Below are 18,695 nucleotides of genomic sequence, written 5' to 3'. Positions count from 1 at the left end.
GTATCTTCGTCATCAAATTTTTCTTTCAACAACTAACCAGCGCCAAGTTTGCTCCGGGCTAGGACGAGAACCCCCGCCAAGCTCAGCCCGCGCTGGGACTGCCTTGGAGGCAGGCTCTCACGCACTGTCCAGCCAGCTCGGGTCAGGCGCTCCCACGTGGGCTCTCCCCGCCCAAGCGCGGGCCCTGCGCCGGCCGAGCCCGGGAAGGCGGGCCGTCAGGCCCCCTCCACACCCGATTGGCCAGCTCTACTGTTGTGGGCGGGTCCTCCCCGGGGCGGGGCTGCCCTAAGGGGGCGGGCCGTGGGGGTGCTGCTTCCGGGTGAGCTGCCCCGCCCCCACGTGGGCCCCGGGTACTAGAACGTAGAACTGCGGTGGCAGGAGCCGAGTCCGTGATCTCTCCGGGAGGCAGGTGAGCTGAGGGTCCCACCCGGGGAGATGGCGGACTGGGAGGGCGGCTCCGGGGCGCGATGGGGGCTGTGGCACCAAGACTCCCTTGCTCCCGAAGCGCCGCCGGCGGTGCGGCGGGGAAGCGGCTCTCCTGGGACCCCCATCTGGGCTGCAGGGTCCTGCTGCGGGCTCCCCGTTTCGTCTGGGAGATCGCTGGGGCAGTCTCCGTCAGCCCCGAGCCCGAGGCGCTTCGCAGCATGGGGGAGGGAGAACAGTAACAGCCGCTTTGTGCTCGCCGTTGCATGCGTGCCTTGGCCCGAGAACCCCCTATCAGGAGCCCGTTGAGGTCGCCTCAAGCCCTCCCGTTTACCAAATGAGGAAACTGAGGTCCCGCAGCCGGGAAGAGACAGAACCAGGATTTGTGTTCGTCCCACTCCAAAGCTAAACCATCCTGTGTCAGGGTTCCCTCCCCCGCCGCCAGCCCAGCTATGGGGAGCAACTGTGGAATGTGTCCTTAAAGTATCAAAAAGTCGTGCTGAGCATTGAGGACTGGGCTGCTGGAGACAGATCCGGTCTGAATGCAGAGTGACCCCAAGCCAGTGTCTGCCCGTCTCTGAGCCATTTCATCATGTCTCAGTGATGTGCACAGCTGCCTCTTAGCCGGGACGTTCTAAGAGTCTGTGCAGATGGCAGCTCTTCCTTCCAGCTCCAGATGGCTAAACCCAGAGCAGATCAGGCTCATTCGAAGCCCCCAGGACAAAGCCAGAGTCTTGTTTTTCTCTTTAGCTCCTGTGTCTAGCGCGGCACCCAGCACACAGGGTGCACAGTCGGGAAGTGCAGGTGACTGAACAGGCTGCCCAGTCCGCCGCTTCTCAGAACTGTCCAACAGCTGCCGTCCTAGGCCCTCCTGGGAATCTGGGTTTGCTGGCCCCGGCCACCTTCTCCCTAGCTGGCCTCCCAACTGCCTCCTCCGCAGCCAGCGGCAGAGCCTGCCAGAGTTGGCAGCAGCTACCAATCCTCCCTGGGCAAATGCACAGAGTCTGGAATCCTCAGCAGGGCCCATGAGGGCTCAGCCCACCTGGGGCAGCTCTCAGGGCCCGAGTTAGCTGCTGTCAGGTGGGGGATGTAAGGGAGGAGGCACAGGCAGTGTGGGAAACACTTCCCTGCCCCCTGTTCTGTGATGCTGTCCTTGAGCCCTAGAGACAGAACTCCCTCCCACCGCACCAGGGCCACCCCTCTACTCCACGCACTGGCATCTCCTCCAAATAAAATTAGCCACACGTTCTTGGTGCCAGACACATACCTCCTCGCTATCTGTAGTCTTCCCCACAGCCTTGCACATGGGATCTACCCATTTTATAGATTGCATAGGTCGCACAGTGAAGGCCAGTGAGCTTGCACCGAGTTGCACCGCACAGCCCAGCCCAGACCTGGGACTGACTGGCCTGGAAACAGTTTTTCTGTACCGCGTTCCTCTGCTTTCCCGCACCACTCACCTGCCCTGACCGGACCGAGCAGAGGTGCAGGGCCCCATGAGGCTGGCTTCTGTCTTCACTGGGCGCCACAGGATCTTAGTTGGGGTTTGGAAGCCTCCTTAGCTGGGGAGCGGTGCCCTCCCTGCATGTGAAAAAATCTCCCAAACTTCGAGGGACTTTTCACAGAGCAAGGCCCCAGGCTGGACCTGGCCCAGCAGGACAGAGGTGTGCCTTGGGAAGCATCTGGCCGCTCCCCAGGTGTTACTTGAGCGCCTGTGTGATGTGGGTGACAGAGCACTGGGCTAGAAGGCAGAGCCTCAGGGTCAGTTCCCGGCTGTGCACCTCATTGTGTGATCTCAGAGAAGGCCCCCTGCCTCGCTGCACCCCGTTTCCGCGTTCGGATGCAAAGGGCCGAATAGGCTCAGTGTTGTGGGACTTTTACAGCTCTCACCCCCATTTCTGAAATTGCCTTCTAAATACTAGAATTAAAAAATAAATAAATAAAAGGAGTCCTGGTAGATGCTGCTCCCCAGAAGCGCTCTGGCGAGCCCTCCCCAGTTCTTCCTTGGGTGAAATGTGTGAAGCCAGACTGAGACCAGTGACAGGCATTTGTCCTCTCAGCCCCCTGGAAGCTGATGGTGGGGAGTAGAGGCCCCAGGGGTCCAGAAGCTGCGAAGGTTGTGCTCTGGGAAGTGAATCCCAGGCCTGGCTTCAAAACCTGACCCGACTCCAGCAAAATGACATGGACCCCATCACCGCACCTCTTTGAGCCTCCATTGCTCTGCCCCTAAAAGGACAATTCTTGCAATTCAGTGAGATCATTGAAGCAGCCAGTCCAGGGCCCTGTGCATAACAAAACCCTCAGTGTGCTTTTCTGTCACCCAGAGTGGAGACAGTGTGGGCAGTGAATCAAGTGTTTAACCAGCATCAAGGCATATAGTACATAAAACCCTGCATTTGGCATCTAGGACCAATTCAGCTGCTGCCTCGGTCGTGAGCCAGCTGGGTGATCTTCAACAGGCGACCTAGCCCCTCTGAGCTGGGCTTACTCCTGCCAGATGTGGGAGCGAAATCTTACACAAAATGGGCAGTCGGGACCCCCCTGTCTGTTTAGGAGCAGAGACATCTCTGGGGAGGCCCACCCAGGGGTGTGGTAGTAGGGTGGGTCCCCGTGGGGCTCCTGATAATGCCAACCCCACCAAGGAGGAAGACCAGATAAAACGGGGCCCCTGGGCTGGTCGGGGGTCCTGAGAAACAGGAGAAAGTCAGATCAGGGCACTTCTAGAACACAGCAGGCCTCTGGTCCTGCTGTTTTACCCTCTAACTTGCTGGGCGACCTTGAGTAAGTCCCTGCCCATCTCTGGACCTTGAGGTCCCATTTGTACAAAGGAACATCCGGACTCGGGCCTGGCTGCCCGATTTTCCGCTTCTCATTTTCGTTTCCCTCCTTGACTACTGAGTATTCCTTAGGCATCTCCAGAAGGGAGACTCGAGACACAGCTCTGCACCGCCTCTCTGAGCGTGGTCACCCCCCCCCCCCCTTCCTGTCCTTTCATGCTGCCCGGGCCTGCAAGCTCAGAGCATCCGCCCTAAGAGACTGCCTCTTGGCCCTGATAAGAGGGCCCTTCCTCTCCACCCCCACTGACCCCCAGGCCCTGGGCTCACTGCTTCCTGGCTACTCTGCAGTGCTCCATCTCCAGGATTCTTCCTCCAGGCAGGTTTTGGCTAAGCCACGCCTCTCCCTGCTCAGGAAAATTCCCTGGGCTTCAGTCCTGAAGCTCCCCCTCCCTCCCACCCACACACGCGCTCACCTGCTCCTCCCGTCTTCCCCATCTGGCCTTTTCCTTCTCTGACTGCAGGAACCCCATTCTCTTTCCCTTTACCAAGCTAAACCTACCCATGCTGCAAAGCCAAGTTCAAGCCCCTGCCCTCGCCTTCTGGCGTAATTCACACAGGGGAGGGGCCACGGTACATTTGTGGCTGGGCTCTGTCAGCCTGACCTCCCAGGCCTGGAGCACAAACTCAAGAAATCTCAAACTCAAGAAATCTGCATGGCCTGGCACACAGTAGGTGCTCAAGATGTAAGCGCGCACACCCCGGCTCCCTCCTGCTTATGTCACTGAGTTGGCGTGCAGAGCATGTTGTCTTGGGCTTCACGTGATCAAGTGTTTACTGGGCGAGCCAGATAGCCTGGGGGCAGAGTGCAGTGGGGGAGGGGACCTGAGCTAAGCCTGGCCCCTGCCCTGCAGAGGCTCTGTCTCCTGCCCCCAGATAAGACAGGTCTATACACAACTGTTATATAAGAGAGGTTGGGCAAGGAGGATGCCTCCGCAGGGAGGGGAGAACCTGGTAGAGTCGGGTACGGGGAGGTTGTGGAGAAATCACAAGTCTTCCCGGTGCAAGAACCAGGTGGGCAGAGCAAGAAGGTGTAGCTTGTGCTTTGGATGATGCAAGGAAGCTTCTTTGGACTGGAAAAGCTGCAGCAGCCCCGCTGGGTGGTGGCAGGGGAGGGCGCATGCGTGCAGGTGTCTGCGCATGGTGCTGGCTTGTCTCTTAACGTGTGTGGTGCCTGACAGAAGTCCATGTGCCAACATGTGAACGGTGCTTCGGGGGAGAATCACAGGGGAGTTTTCTCTTCCTGCTTATCTGCACTTGCGTCAAGTTTCTGCCTCGAACATGGGTACTTCCCATGCAATAAATAGAATTTAAATGGTGGGTAGGTCCATGATTCTCCGACTATGCATAGGGAAGGATCTGTTCTCTCTCTCTCTCTCTCTCTAACCCACTGAAGCTTTGCTAAAATAAATTACAAGGAAAAAAGTATTCTTTTTTAACAAGCAGTCATATAAAATTTTATACCATGAGATTGTAATTGCTATGAAAGCTTCTACATTAGGCTTACCTTTGTTTCTCCAGTCGTCTGTCATAGACCAGCAGGGATCAGTGAACTACAGGGTGCACAGCTAGACTGGGCTAGAAAGAGGGGAGGCAGGCATCTTGGGAAGACCTGTCTTCCAGGTGTAACCATCTCCTGGGGAGAGGGACCTTGTCTCAAGTGTTCCCCCACTCCCCCTTCGCCGACAGAGCTGAGCAGGCAGCACACGCCCCAGGAGCCTCGTCCCAAGCAGCTGAGTGTCCTGGGCCCCTGCCCCGGCCCACGCCATGCAGCCCCAGTCCGTTCTGCACAGCGGCTACTTCCACCCGCTGCTCCGGAGCTGGCAGACAGCCAGCACCACCCTCAGTGCCTCCAACCTCATCTACCCCATCTTCGTCACGTGAGTCCCCAGGAATGGGCCAGGCCCGTGATGGGGGGGGGGAGGCCCCCTGGAGTGGGCATCGGTATTGCTGGGCACGGTGGGGCAGGGTGCAGTGGACTGTCAGCTTGAAAGTCAAGGTATCGGAAGTGGCCTGCTGGTTAGGGGTAGGAGTCTTAGGACAGAACTCAGGCAGCCCATTTGAAGAATCGGAACACTGAGCCTCACGTGCCATCCCGAGCTTCTGCAGTTACGACAGAAGCTGAGAAGACGCTCTGTGGTTCTAAAGTGCTGTGTCCGTGAAGAGGTGACAGTCGGCTGCAGTGATCAATAGCACCAGGGTACTTCTAATGGTTTGCGGGAAAGGGAATTAAAAAATAAGCTGAGGGGCTAGCATAGATACTGTAGGTTAGGCCACTGCTTGCGACTCCGGCTTCCCATTTGGGAGCCCCAGTTCGAGTCCTGGCACCTTCTAGTCCCATCCAGCTCCCTGCTACTGCAACTGAAAAGGCAGTGGAAGATGGCCCTACTACGCGGGCCCCTGCCACCCACTGGGAGACTCAGGTAGAGTTCCTGGCTTGTGGCTTAGGCCTAGCCCAGCCCTCGCTATTGCAGCCATTTGTAAACCAGTGCATGGAAGGTATTCATTCTCTCTCTCTCTCTCCCTCTCTCCCCCTCCCCCTCTCTCCCCCTTTCAAATAAATAAAATAAATTAATTTAAAAAATGGTAAGTTGAGAGGCAGGCTTGTGGAGCAGTGGGTTAAGCTACTGCTTGGGACACACGAATCTCATGTCACAGCGGTAGGGAACTTTTTTTCTGCCAAGAGCCATTTGGGTATTTATCACATCACTCGCAGGCCATATTATCAGCTTAAACTTTAGCCTGCTCTAGGTTTACTGTATTTTAGGTCCCACCTGTAGTTGCCTTGGCAGGGCCAGACCAAATGATTTGGCCAGCCTTATGTGGCCTGCAGGCCGAATGTTCCTCCCCGTGCCAGAGTGACAGTTTGAGTCCCCGTTACTCTGCTTCTGATTCCAGCTCCCTGCTAATGCACCCTGGGAGGCAGCGCATGATGGGTCACGTGCTTGTGTCCTTGCATGGGAGACCTGGATGGAGCTCCAGGCTCCTGGCTTCAGCCTGGCCCAGCCCCGGCTGTTGCAGGCATTTGGGGTGTGAACCAATGGACACAAATCTCTCTCTCTCTCTGTCTTTCTCTCTGACTTGCCCTCTCTCTCTTTCTGTTGCTGTACTTTTCAAGTAGATGAAAAAAAAAGTTTATTTTGGTACAAAAAATGTTTAAATCCATGCATACAATGGCTCTTTTTTTATGAAAAAACTATCTGGATTTCAAATTTTTTTGCACCAAAGTAAACATCTTCTTGTTTCGTTTTTCCACAAAACACTTGCTGAAGTGCTTTCATGGCAACCACAGGTGTTTCTGAGGCCTTTGCGTGCCAGGTGCTAGGCAGGGCACCCGTATCCAGTCCCGTTCCGTCCCGACAGCAGCCGCCTGAGAAAGGTGTCGCGCTGATTCCCCCTAGAGGGTAACTCATGCCGGAGGGATTTTGTCTGTTTTGTCCGCTGTTGCACCAGCAGAGCCTAGGACAGTACCCGGTGAAGGTCACTCACGAGCGGCTGAGATAGGAAAGCAGGCCCTGCCGACTGCAGAGGCCAAGCTCTCAGCCACGTGGCTCCTTCCTGTGCTTGCTGTTCTTGCGGGTGCAGTTGCTCTTACCGCCACTGTGATTCTTGTTCCTATTATTATTTCAGGCCCTGGGCTTGGCCGGGCAGGGGAGCCAGACACTGGATCCCACCCTCCTCCCGCCATCTCCACCCCCATACTCCTGCCCAGCTTCCCATCCATCCCCCCCAAGTCACCCGCTCGCCACCGGTCCCTCCCACGGCTCCCGATCCATAGCCCACCCCCGCTCTTGCAGGGATGTTCCCGATGACGTGCAGCCCATCAACAGCCTCCCAGGAGTGGCCAGGTAGGAGACGTGGGGGCTGGGGGGCAAGGGGAAGGCGGCGGGAGGGAGAGATTTTGCAGGTGCAGCTGCCAGGAGGTATAAGATGCCAAGAGGCAGACTTCAGGTCAGTCAAGAGAAGGCTTCCCCAGGGCCAGAGCTCTTCTACCATAGGAGAGGCAGCCAGAGGCAGCCTCATAGAGTAACGAGCCGCCCGTCGCCAGAGGCGTGGACGCACAAGGGAGTGGACCTTCAGGTGGGAGGGGAACCTGGGAGGAGCCTGCCCTGGCTGAGTGCCATAGCTCTGCTCCTAGGGGCCGCAGTGCCCCCTCCAGTGCAGTGGGGCATTCCCATCACAGCCTTTCCGGTGGGCCCTGAGTCCTCCTGCTGCCATGTGCACAGGGGCCAGGGGACCCTTGCCCGGCACTTGGCTGCCTTCAGCCTCTCACCCTGCCCCGGCCTAGGTACGGAGTGAACCGGCTGGAGGAGATGCTGCGACCCCTGGTGGAGGAAGGCCTGCGCAGTGTCCTGATCTTTGGCGTCCCCAGCAGAGTCCCCAAGGTGAAGAATCCTAGGGATGCAGGGCTAAGAAGGGAAGCCGGTGGGGCCCAGCCGAGGTTCCACACTGGCCACACCGTGTGCTGGCCCTGGGGCCACAGGTGGAAAGACATGGCCCCTGCCCCTAAGACAGCACCTGCGTTGGGTCAAGAAGCCAAGTAGGGCTGTGACACCCTGATCGGGGAGGCCAGGCTCCCGCTCTGTCCCCCCTGCCAGTAGAGCCAGCCGACTGTCCCTCCTGGGGTGGGTCCTATGGTAAGGAAAGAAATGGAGAAATGGGCCCCTGGCGGCACGTCCCGGTGTCTGCCCGCCGTGCCTTCCCAACACACACTGCGTTGTCTGCCCCACCCCTAGGACGAGAGGGGCTCTGGCGCTGACTCGGAGGACTCCCCGGCTGTGGAGGCTGTCCGTCTGGTGAGGAAGACCTTCCCCAGCCTCCTGGTGGCCTGTGACGTCTGCCTGTGCCCCTACACCTCCCATGGCCACTGCGGTGAGCCCCTTCCCTCCACCAGCCCTTCCACTCCCTCCACCCACCCCGCCACTGCCCACCTCTCCCCAGGGCCCAGGGTGCCCCTCCAATGGCAGCCACCTGTCCTGCAGGGCTCCTGGGTGAAAACGGAGCATTCCAGGCGGAGGAGAGCCGCCAGCGGCTGGCAGAGGTGGCCCTGGCCTACGCCAAGGCAGGTAAATGAGCCCCCTGGGGGCCGGGCACCGCAGGCACTGAGTGGCCACTGGGGGAGGCCCCAGCGCTCTGAAGGCCACCCTCTGCCCCTCAGGGTGTCAGGTGGTAGCCCCGTCAGACATGATGGATGGACGCGTGGAAGCCATCAAGGAGGCCCTCCTGGCACACGGACTTGGCAACAGGGTATGGGTGGGGAGTGCACGGAGGGGTGTGGGGAGGCGGTGAGGGACCCTGGAGCGGCCCCGCCCCCTTAGCCACAGAGAGTCACTGAACTGAGGACAGGCCTTGGGGAACCCCGTCAGCTACTGACCTCAGAGGGGGAAATCGAGGCCCAGAATACAAGGCTAGGCACTGTGCTTGCCGGCCTCGGCCCCCTCCCTGCCTGTCACATCACACTGGGACACCGGAGGAGGGCTGGCTGAGCCCAGACCGCACTGCCTCCTCACAGGTGTCAGTGATGAGCTACAGCGCCAAGTTTGCTTCCTGTTTCTACGGACCTTTCCGGTGAGTGGGACGGGCCGGAGCTTGCAGTGAAATCCCCAGCCCCGTAGCCCAGAGCTGGAGCCCACCCTGCGGCCTCTGCCTCGCAGGGATGCGGCTCAGTCAAGCCCAGCTTTCGGAGACCGCCGCTGCTACCAGCTGCCGCCCGGAGCGCGAGGCCTGGCCCTGCGAGCAGTGGTGAGTGACCGGGCCTGGATTCCCAGCCGGCCCCAGCACGTCTCCTTCCTCGCACTGCCACCGCCACGCCGTTCCCTTCTCCCTTAGGACCGGGATGTACGAGAAGGCGCCGACATGCTCATGGTGAAGCCGGGTATGCCCTACCTGGACATTGTGCGGGAGGTGAAGGTCAAGGTGAGCAGGCAGCAGGGACGGGGCCTGGGAGGGACAGGACAGTTGGGCCACAGACTCGGGACCTTAGGCTGAGAGTGGGGGACCTCAGAGTTGGAAGCGATGTGCCCCTGCCCAGGAATCCCCTCCTCCCTGTGCTGCCCAGGAACTACCATGACCTTTTGGGGCATGACCCACGGGAGCCTTTGAACAGCTGTGATTGATCAGTCCAAGGATGGGGCCAGACTGCTGGCAGCTGTGACTAGGGGCGTGGGGCCTAAGCAGGTCCCAGATTGGGCAGGCAGGGCCCCTCCAGAGGCTCCCCCACCCTCTGCGTCCTGCCGGGTGCTCACCGCGGCCTCCCTGCAGCACCCTGAGCTCCCGCTCGCCGTGTACCACGTCTCTGGAGAGTTCGCCATGCTGTGGCACGGGGCCCAGGCCGGGGCATTTAATCTCAAGGCAGCCGTCCTGGAGGCCATGACCGCCTTCCGCAGGGCAGGTAAGCAGGCAGGGGACGGGTTTCTGACCTGTGCCACAGGGACTGATAGGCACTTTGCCCAGAGAAACAAAGTCACAAGACATCCTGGAGCCTTATGCCTGGAGATTACAGTGCCCAAAGCAGACACAGTTTGACATAGATTGAGGGCAGGCTGTGGGCGACAGAACACGGAGCAGTCAAGAACACAGAGCCCTCTATTACTTTTTCTATGTAAGGGGTTGGACAATCCTCATGTCCTTGTCTAGGAGCTGGGAATGAGATCCCGGGGATGTGGTAGCCCTGAGGATTAAATGAGATAATATGTACATACGTGTGTGACTCCATCAGGGGACACGGGTTTAGTTAGTAGAGTATACCAGCAGGGGAGACAGACTGGCAGCTTAGCTGCTTCCCCCACTGTGCGTTTCCGACAGGGACAAACCGAGGCCCGGAGAGAGAAAATGACCTGGCCAAGGTCTAGAGCAGGCCAAGGCAGGCACAGTGTTGTATTGTGGGCTGCCTGTGCCTTCTTCCTCCCCACCCGCCCTCAGCTATAGACGATATGCGCTCGGCGCCGACACCTGCCTCTCCCCCCTCTGCCTGCCTCTCTCCCAACACAGGGGCCGACATCATCATCACCTACTACACACCGCAGCTGTTGCAGTGGCTGAAGGAGGAGTGACGGAGCAAGTGTGCCAGACCCAAGAACTAGAACTTGAGACAGTTCCCGGGGCCTTGGCAAAGTGGAAACCAAAGTAAATGCTGCTTTTAGAACTGTGCCCTTGTGCCCTCTTCCTGCTCGCATGCTGGCGGGGGCACAGTGGCCCTCCGTGGTTTCTGCCAGGCGCTGCTACCTCTGACCGCTCCCAGCCACATCCTCACCCTACCCTGCGTCAGCCAGCGCTGGGGCTCATCTTTGCCATCCCAGCTCTTCCCGCTGTATGGCTTCAGCTTGAAAGCAGCCATGAGTCCCGGGCTCAGGCGTGGTGGAACCCGGGAGAGGGGCTTGAAGCTTTAGGGGAAGAGGATTGCAGCTGGATCTGGGGTGCTGAGAAGCTCCGGAAGGCTTGGGGCGTCCGGCAGCAGAGCTGGGTGCTGGCACTTGAGGCCTGGGCAGGTGTCCCGCTTAGAGTGGAGCTTTGCTGCAGTCCCGCTGGGAGGCGGTTCCCCACAAGCTGCCCGAGATCTCCACTTTTCCTCCCAGCCGTCAGCCCCGAGGAGAGTCACTCACTAGCGAGCAGAAACATTGAGCACAAAATCCAGAAGCGAAGAGGGAGTCCCTGCATGCTGGAGACGCCACCGCCAGGAAGGCTTTGTCTTCCGGAGGCTGAGGACCTGGGCTCTGTGCCAGGCTCGGTGCTGGGCTCCGGGGCAGAGCAACACAGCTCTGTCTCGGTGGGATTCACATAGAGAATGGGGGAGAGACAAGAAGAGGGCAGACTGAGGAAAGCAGGTGCAAACAGTGCTGTGCTCTAAAAGAAAGCAAAGGTCTGAGACGGAAGCGGGGTTGGGGGGTGGGGCTCTTCTCAAGAGGTGGCCGGGAAGGAAAGACCCTTAGAGAGGAGGGAGGTGCACCAGAGGCTGCGCAAACCCCCGGACAGAACCCCAGGGCGGCTTGTGCAGAGACCCTGCAGTGGGAGGGGCTTGGCAGGGCTGTGAAGGCAGGATGAGGAAGAGGAAAGCGGGGACCAGGCCGGGAGGGCCGGCCAGGCCCAATGCCGCACCTTGGAGGAAGCTGCGATTGGGTTTCGCATCTGCCCGGAGGCCATCTGCAGGACCTCAGCCGGGAGTTGGGCCTGCCCCAGTTTCTCTTGCGTTTGGCTGCGAAGGTGGCAGTGACGGGAAGAGGCGGGTATTTCCAGGACACGTTTGGGAGGCAGAATTAGCAGATATTGCTGACTCGGCAAATCCAGGTGGCGGTTAAGGGGACAGAGGAAGCAAGGCCGCGTGCCTCTCTGGCTTTCTGGCTCCAGCAGCTGGAGCAGGGAGGGTGGTTTCAATTCTTCCAAGACTAACACAGGCATAACATTTCCCCCTAGTGAAAGGTAAGATCCAGCTAGCAAGGGGCCAAGTGCAAGTCCACCTGCCAATCTGCAGAGTGACAGCGAATCCGACCCTAGGGCCAAAGGAACTTCAGTTTGGACCTTAAAGTAGTACAATCCATTTTCCAATTACAATTGAGAAACTCTTGGCAGCTCCTGTACTCAGACCAGTGCCCCCCAGGGCTGTGGCCAGCTCACTTTTAAGAATGATTTCACCGTGTCCTAAGCCTTCTGGAAATAGACCAGCCAAAAATCAGGGCTCAAGGCGACCCAAAACTTCCCCTTCCCCAGGGAGCCTGGGCCTGGTTCTCCCACCCGGCGGCCTGAAGCACACAATGGAGACAAGCTGTGAGGTCGACGGGCCATGGGAAGACCAGACCAGAAACCTGAGCCGTCTTAGCTTATGGACCCTGAACTCTTTCTTGCTGAAAATGGTTAGGTTCTTCAGAGCCATTCCCAGACTCATTGCGGCCAGGCAAATACAGGACCCAGCTCTGTACTAGGGACACTGCCCTGCAGGTACACACCGAAGGAAGCAAACAACTCTGTATCTGTGCCCCTCAGGGAGCAAGTAGTGGACACAGCAGAATGAGGAGTTTCCCTGACCTGAGTGGGTGGGAAGGCATTTGAGCCCAAAGAACTGGCATTTGCCCCCCGCCCCCAAGATGTGCTTATGAAGTGCACTCCAAGCAGAGGAAATGGGTGGGCACGGACTGGGGACTAGGAGGAACTAGGGGAATACACGGCTGGTGTGGCTGGAGCTGATTGGGGGCAGAGACCAGGGCCGCCCTACACAGGGGCTCCAAGGCCACAGCAGCCTTCTGAGACTATTCCAAGAACGAGTGTGCCACGTGAGGATTTGGCTCATGTCACTAGGCCAAGGGCACTCAATAAGTGTGCGACCATGGTGTCCCCAGCCACCATACCATCATCTACAGTGACGGAGCTGAGAGGTCAGCCAGGTAACCTGCGCCCAGAGATTTGCTGTGAGTGATGGGACAGAATGGATCCCTGTCTCCAGGATCACTAAAGCCTAGGATTACGGGGGCTTGTGTTGCAGCCAAGTGGCGAAGCCCACCTGAGAGCAAAGCCGGGCTGACGCAAATACCCAGAGCTAGGAGGGAGCAGTCCTCCCTGAGAGCCTTTGTCCTTGGCCCCAGCCACACCTGTCCTTATCACAATCCAGTTCCGAAAACCAGTCATTTCCTTCTCCACCAGTGAGTTGGTGGAAAATGGCAGAGCTCCCAGAACCTCAGTATGGCTTGCTGTGAGGCCCTGACAGAGGGAACTGGCAGAGTGCACGTGGGGCAGGGAGCAGGTCAGGAGCTCCTTTCCCCACTTGGGAAATTGGTGACAAGCTGTAGTCCAAGCTGGTACCGCTGAGGGGGGAGTAAGTCCAGTCTTGTTCAGTCTTCTAGCTGTGATGCCGACGAGCCTCACCGGATTGTAAAAGCTGAACTCTGCCCAGGGATAAAATCACTACTAGCAAGAGCAGGCTGCATAGCAGGAGACAGACTGTGCAGGAACTAGATCCCACAGGACTACTCAGACCCTTCCAGCCATTACTGTCTCTAGACAAAACGAAGACTGGAGCCAATACCAGGCCAGCACCCCAGGTGCCAAGTCCCCACTCCAGAGGGCCACCACTCCCATAGACCATGATGCCTGAAGGCAACTGGGCCCTTAGGTCCTGGTTCCCATTCCTGGAGCAAATCACAGCATGATGTTACACCCATAATTTTGCTACTGCTTATTGCGAGCTGGTGTGGCACCGTGGTTTAAGTCAGGGGTCGTGGGAGTTGGACTGTCTGGGATCTGACACAATCAAACAGCTGCAGAGTGCTGGCAAGGTCTCAGAGCCCTTACACATGCTCCCCCTTGCCTGGAACGTCTTGCTCCCGGGTATGTATCCGTGTCTTTCTGTTAAGATCTCAGCTTAAGTGTCACTTTCTCAAGACTCAACACTCAACTCTAAAGTCACTCTCTGTCAAGATTCAGGTTTGTTAAGTTAAAGTAACAATAGCTCAATATGCAAATTTAATTCTAAGCTCTACAGGGCTGATTGGTCAGCCACATCCGGTGTGTTAGGGTGGCGTGGGGGGAGGAGTGTCTTAGCTCCTACCCCGCAGTTCTGTTATTCTCAACACATCTTGTCTTCCATCTCATGATCAAAGATGGTGGCTTCTATTTCCTACCACCAGGTCCTCTGTTTAGGCAGCAGGAAGGGGACAAACTGGAGGGCATGACCCTTCTTAATATGGGCATGATCCGAAAGTTACATCATCTTTGTCACATGGCCACACTCATTGTGTATGGGAAGTTGAAAAATAGTTCAAGAGGGCGGCCATAGACTCAGCTACAACCCAGGTTCATTCACTAAGGGAGAGGGAGACGATGGCTCTCCAGGTAAATGGTCATCTCCACCACATCGAACTCCTTGGAATCTTGGGAAGGAAGGGATTATGAAGGGACTGTCTTGGGTGGACTTTAGCTTTATACGTATATGTGTTATCTCTATACATGTTATATATAGCAGGGATTTAGTCATGTGTAGTTGTATAAATAAACGAATCTTGGCAACACACATGAAAAGGTGTTGTCTTCATTAGTCGGTGATGAAATTAAAATTAAAGCCACAGGGAGAAAAATACCACAATGAAAGGCCAGTGTTGTGGTTGGTGCAGCAGGTTAAACCACCACCTGCGATGCTGGCATCTCTTATGAACACTGGTTCGAGTCCCGACCCAACTCCCCTCTACTAATGAGCCTGGAAAGCAGCAGCGGATGACGGAAGTGCTCGGGCCCCTGCCGCCTATGTAGGAGGCCTGGATGATGGGCGTTCTGCGCTCCTGGCTTTGGTCTGGCCCAGCCCTGTATTTTGCGGCCATTTTGGCCATTTGAGGAGTGAACCAGCAGATGGAAGATTTCTCTATAATTCTGCCTTTCCAATAAATAAATAAATCTTTAAGAAAAGTACCATCAGAATGCCCAATGTTAAAAAAAGAAATGGCAATTGTTAAGAATGTGGAGAGACCGGCACCGCGGCTCACTAGGCTAATCCTCCGCCTGCGGCGCTGGCACACCGGGTTCTAGTCCTGGTTGCTCCTCTTCCAGTCCAGCTCTCTGCTGTGGCCCGGGAAGGCAGTGGAGGATGCCCCAAGCGCTTGGGCCACTGCACCCACATGGGAGACCAGGAGGAAGCACCTGGCTCCTGGCTTCAGATCGGCACGGTGCACCAGCTGCAGCACACCGGCCTTAGCGGCCATTGGGGGGAGGGGGTGAACCAACGGAAAAGGAAGACCTTTCTCTCTCTCTCTCTCTGTCTACTCTGTCAAAAAAAAAAAGAAGAAGAAGAAGAAGAAGAATGTGGAGAAACAAACTCAGCGATTATTGGCTGCACCACTTCAGAAACTGGCCCTTTACTGAAGGGGAACATCTGCGAAGCTGACGACAGTGATTTATCCAACAGAAACGTGGACACCTAGGTATTTATGTAGCTGGAAATATACAGGTCTGCTCAACAAGAAACATGCTCAAGAACGTTCATAGCAGCATTTTGTAATATGTGCAATAACCAGAAGCTAGAGCTAACCCAAATGTCCACCAGCGGTACAATGTGACCTGTTCGTGTAATGGAATATTACTGGTATGCGAAGGAAGGAACTGCAACCACACAGCAACACGGACGAATCTTCTAAACAAACTTTGAGCTAAAGGGGCAGGCGATGGAGCACAACGGGTTGAGCTGCTGCTTGGTTGCCTACATCCCTATCAGAGTGGAGTTTCCAGTCCAGCTTCCTGCTAAGGCTCCCTGGAGGCAGCAGATCATGGCCCAAAATTTTGGGTTCCTGCCACCCATGGGGGAGACCTCAATGAAGTTTTTAGTTCTTGGCTTTGGCCTGGCCCAGTCTTGGCTATTGTGGGCATTTGGGTCTGTGTCTCTCTCTGCTTTTCAAATAAATAAATCTTAAACAAACAAACAAAAAAATGCATGCTGTATTGAAACTATGGAATGAGAAGCCATTGAAAGCAAACAGCTCCAGGGTGACAGAAATATTCGTTCTCAGGCCAACACTGTCCCATAGAAGATTAAGCAGCCGCCTGCAGTGCCGACATCCTATGTGAGCGCTGCTTTGAGCCCCAGCTGCTCCATTTCTTTTCTTTTCTTTTTATTTTTTACAGGCAGAGTGGACAGGGAGAGAGAGAGACAGAGAGAAAGGTCTTCCTTTTGCCGTTGCTTCACCCTCTAATGGCCGCCGCGGCCAGCGCACTGCGGCCGGCGCACTGCGCTGATCCGATGGCAGGAGCCAGGTACTTCTCCTGGTCTCCCATGGGGTGCAGGGCCCAAGGACTTGGGCCATCCTCCACTGCACTCCCTGGCCACAGCAGAGGGCTGGCCTGGAAGAGGGGCAACCGGGACAGAATCCGGTGCCCCGACCGGGACTAGAACCCGGTGTGCCGGTGCCGCAAGGCGGAGGATTAGCCTAGTGAGCTGCGGCGCCGGCCCCAGCTGCTCCATTTCTGATCTAACTCCCTGCCTGCGCACGCAGAAGATGCCCCAAGTGCTTGGGTCCCTGCCACCCACATGGGAGACCCTGAAGAGGCTCCTGGCTCCTGACTTCAGCCTCACCCAGTCCTGGCCATTGTGGCCATTTGGGGAGTGAACCAGTGGATGGAAGATCTCTCTCTCCCTCTCCCCCACCCTCCTTCTCTCTCTCTGTCTCTACCTTTAAAAAAAAATTAAAATTCTTTTTTTGCTGTGGGTGCTGCCTGTATGGGATGTATACTTTTTTGCTTTTTTTTTTCTGTGTACTTTTAAAGTTAACAAAAGTAAATAAATGGAAAATTAAAAGTAAAGAGAGATATGTGCCTGGAGGGTTCAGCCTGGGCTTAGTAGTGCTTTCAATATAAAAATCTGAGGGACTGGGGCCGGCGCTGTGGTGCAGCAGGTTAACCCCCTGACTTGCAGTGCCAGCATCCCATATGGGAACCAGTTCAAGTCCCAGCTGCTCCAATTCCGATCCAGCTCTCTGCTGTGGCCTGGGAAAGCAGTAGAAAATGGCCCAAGTCCTTGGGCCCCTGCACCCGCATGGGAGACCCGGAAGAAGCTCCTGGCTCCTGGCTTTGGATCAGCACAGCTCCGGCCATTACAGCCAATTGGGGAGTGAACCAGTGGATGGAAGATATCTCTCTCTCTCTCTCTCTCTCTCTCTCTGCCTCTCCTCTCTCTGGGTAACTCTGACTTTTTTTTTTTTTTTTTTTTTTTTTGACAGGCAGAGTGGACAGTGAGAGAGAGAGACAGAGAGAAAGGTCTTCCTTTTCCATTGGTTCACCCCCCCCCCCCAATGGCTGCTGCGGCCAGCGCACCGCGCTGATCCGAAGCCAGGAGCCAGGTGCTTCTCCTGGTCTCCCCTGCGGGTGCAGGGCCCAAGGACTTGGGCCATCCTCCACTGCACTCCCGGTCCACAGCAGAGAGCTGGACAGGAAGAGGAGCAACTGGGACAGAATCCGGCGCCCCAACCGGGACTAGAACCCGGTGTGCCGGCGCCGCAAGCAGAGGATTAGCCTATTGAGCCGCGGCGCTGGCCCGTAACTCTGATTTTCAAATAAATCTTAAAAAAAAAAAAAAATCTGAGCGAAAATATCCTTATGTACTAATCGTGGTTTCCCTAAGAGAAGTCACTTAAGCCAGCATCCAGAACGGGAACAGGCCAGGTGTCTCCAGAAGCAAGCAGCAGGCCACACCCCCATGAAACACATCAAGGGATGGCACCTGCAGAAGATCGGGCACCTCTACGGAGGAAAACATGTCCAGTAAATGTTCCCACTTATACACTGGCAAATGACAAAGCAGGTTGTTTCTGAGTAGTGGAAACTTGTCACTGACTCCTGTGCTACACAATGTTCATTTTACTCTGCTCAACAAGTTACCCAGGTAAAATGACAAGCAAATCCTGGAGAACGGGGTTAAATCAGGGCCACGCATGGAGGGGGCACCTTCACAGGGAAGTCCTGGAAATGCTGCCTTCCTGGAGGTGGCCCTGGGTCGAAACACTATGTGGCCTTGACCTTAACCTGTCAGGAGTCTCCACTTTCTCATCCCAAAAGAGTCAACATTTACTTCCTGAAGAGCTTTCCCATGTGAGTTCATTGGATACTGATGTAGATATCCTTGTACCCTATTTTCATACTGAGAAACTGAGGTTTGATGGGCAAAGTTAATTATCTTAGAAATTAACCTAAAAGCTCGCCTGAACTGTAGGTGGAAGTTCTTTTGTCCAGTCCCTCCACTTTGCACGTGGGGAGCCCGAAGCCCACAGAGGAAGCATGGAACAGAGGCTTCACAGAGGGTCAGGTGGCAGATCTGGGCCCAGAACCCAAGGGAGGAACCTCAGAAATGCAGATGGACCCCTGGCCTCCCCGTAGTCACCCTGCCCAACCCCCACTCCTGAGAACCAAGCCTGGGGCACAAACCAGTTTGGCAGCTGAGTCCCCCAAGGTCTGAGACTCCACACTCCCAGGCCTGAACCCAGTCAGGTTCCCCCAGAGGTTGTCCCACTGAAGTGAACCCACCCCAGCCTTGGGAGACACAGAAAGGCTCTGTTTTTCCAAAGGGAGGAGTAGGGGTAGAGAGGATGAAGGAAGAAAATCATGTACCTGTTTGTGCGCTTCTAGAAAAATGTCTCGGGCCCCTGTGGCACAGTGGGTTAAGCCCCGGCCTGTGACACCTGCACCTGTGACATCACCTGCATCCCATATGAGCAACAGTTCGAGTCCCAGCTGCTCTACTTCCCATCCAGATCTCTGCTTATGGCCTGGGAAAGCAGCAGAAGATGGCCCAAGTGCTTGGGCCCCTGCACCTACGTGAGAGACCCAGAAGAAGCTCCTGGCTCCTGGCTTCAGATCTGCTCAGCTCTGGCCATTGCGGTCATTTGGGGAGTGAACCAGCGGATGGAAGATTTTTCTCTCCCTCTCTTTTGCTCTGTAACTCTGCCTTTCAAATAAGTAAAAAAATATTAAGAAAGG

General features: G+C 56.3%; 1 protein-coding gene across 1 annotated transcript; it reads left to right on the top strand.

Annotated features, from left to right (window-relative positions):
* Positions 1-256: 256 nt before the first annotated feature.
* On the top strand, positions 257-10,406 carry ALAD (aminolevulinate dehydratase). The gene is made up of 12 exons (XM_002720421.5): positions 257-409; positions 4,947-5,137; positions 7,055-7,105; positions 7,546-7,642; positions 7,994-8,129; positions 8,240-8,323; positions 8,416-8,504; positions 8,770-8,825; positions 8,912-8,999; positions 9,087-9,173; positions 9,519-9,648; positions 10,248-10,406. Exons 2-12 carry the CDS (start codon positions 5,025-5,027, stop codon positions 10,307-10,309), a joined length of 993 nt encoding a protein of 330 aa, XP_002720467.2. The 5' UTR covers positions 257-409; positions 4,947-5,024; the 3' UTR covers positions 10,310-10,406.
* The last annotated feature ends 8,289 nt before the right edge of the window (positions 10,407-18,695 follow it).

Source organism: Oryctolagus cuniculus, chromosome 1 (genome assembly GCF_964237555.1).
Source record: "Oryctolagus cuniculus chromosome 1, mOryCun1.1, whole genome shotgun sequence".
In the NCBI taxonomy this organism is placed as follows: domain Eukaryota; kingdom Metazoa; phylum Chordata; class Mammalia; order Lagomorpha; family Leporidae; genus Oryctolagus; species Oryctolagus cuniculus.
Note: the sequence above shows the minus strand (reverse complement) of the source record. Positions and strands in the feature narration are given on the sequence as shown.

Excerpts from the sequence above, each read along its gene's own strand:
- ALAD (XM_002720421.5), top strand. The coding sequence starts at position 5,025 with ATGCAGCCCCAGTCCGTTCTGCACAGCGGCTACTTCCACCCGCTGCTC. Across the intron at positions 7,643-7,993 it reads TCCCCAGCAGAGTCCCCAAG|GACGAGAGGGGCTCTGGCGC; the intron begins GTGAAGAATCCT and ends CCCCACCCCTAG. Across the intron at positions 8,324-8,415 it reads CCTGGCCTACGCCAAGGCAG|GGTGTCAGGTGGTAGCCCCG; the intron begins GTAAATGAGCCC and ends TCTGCCCCTCAG.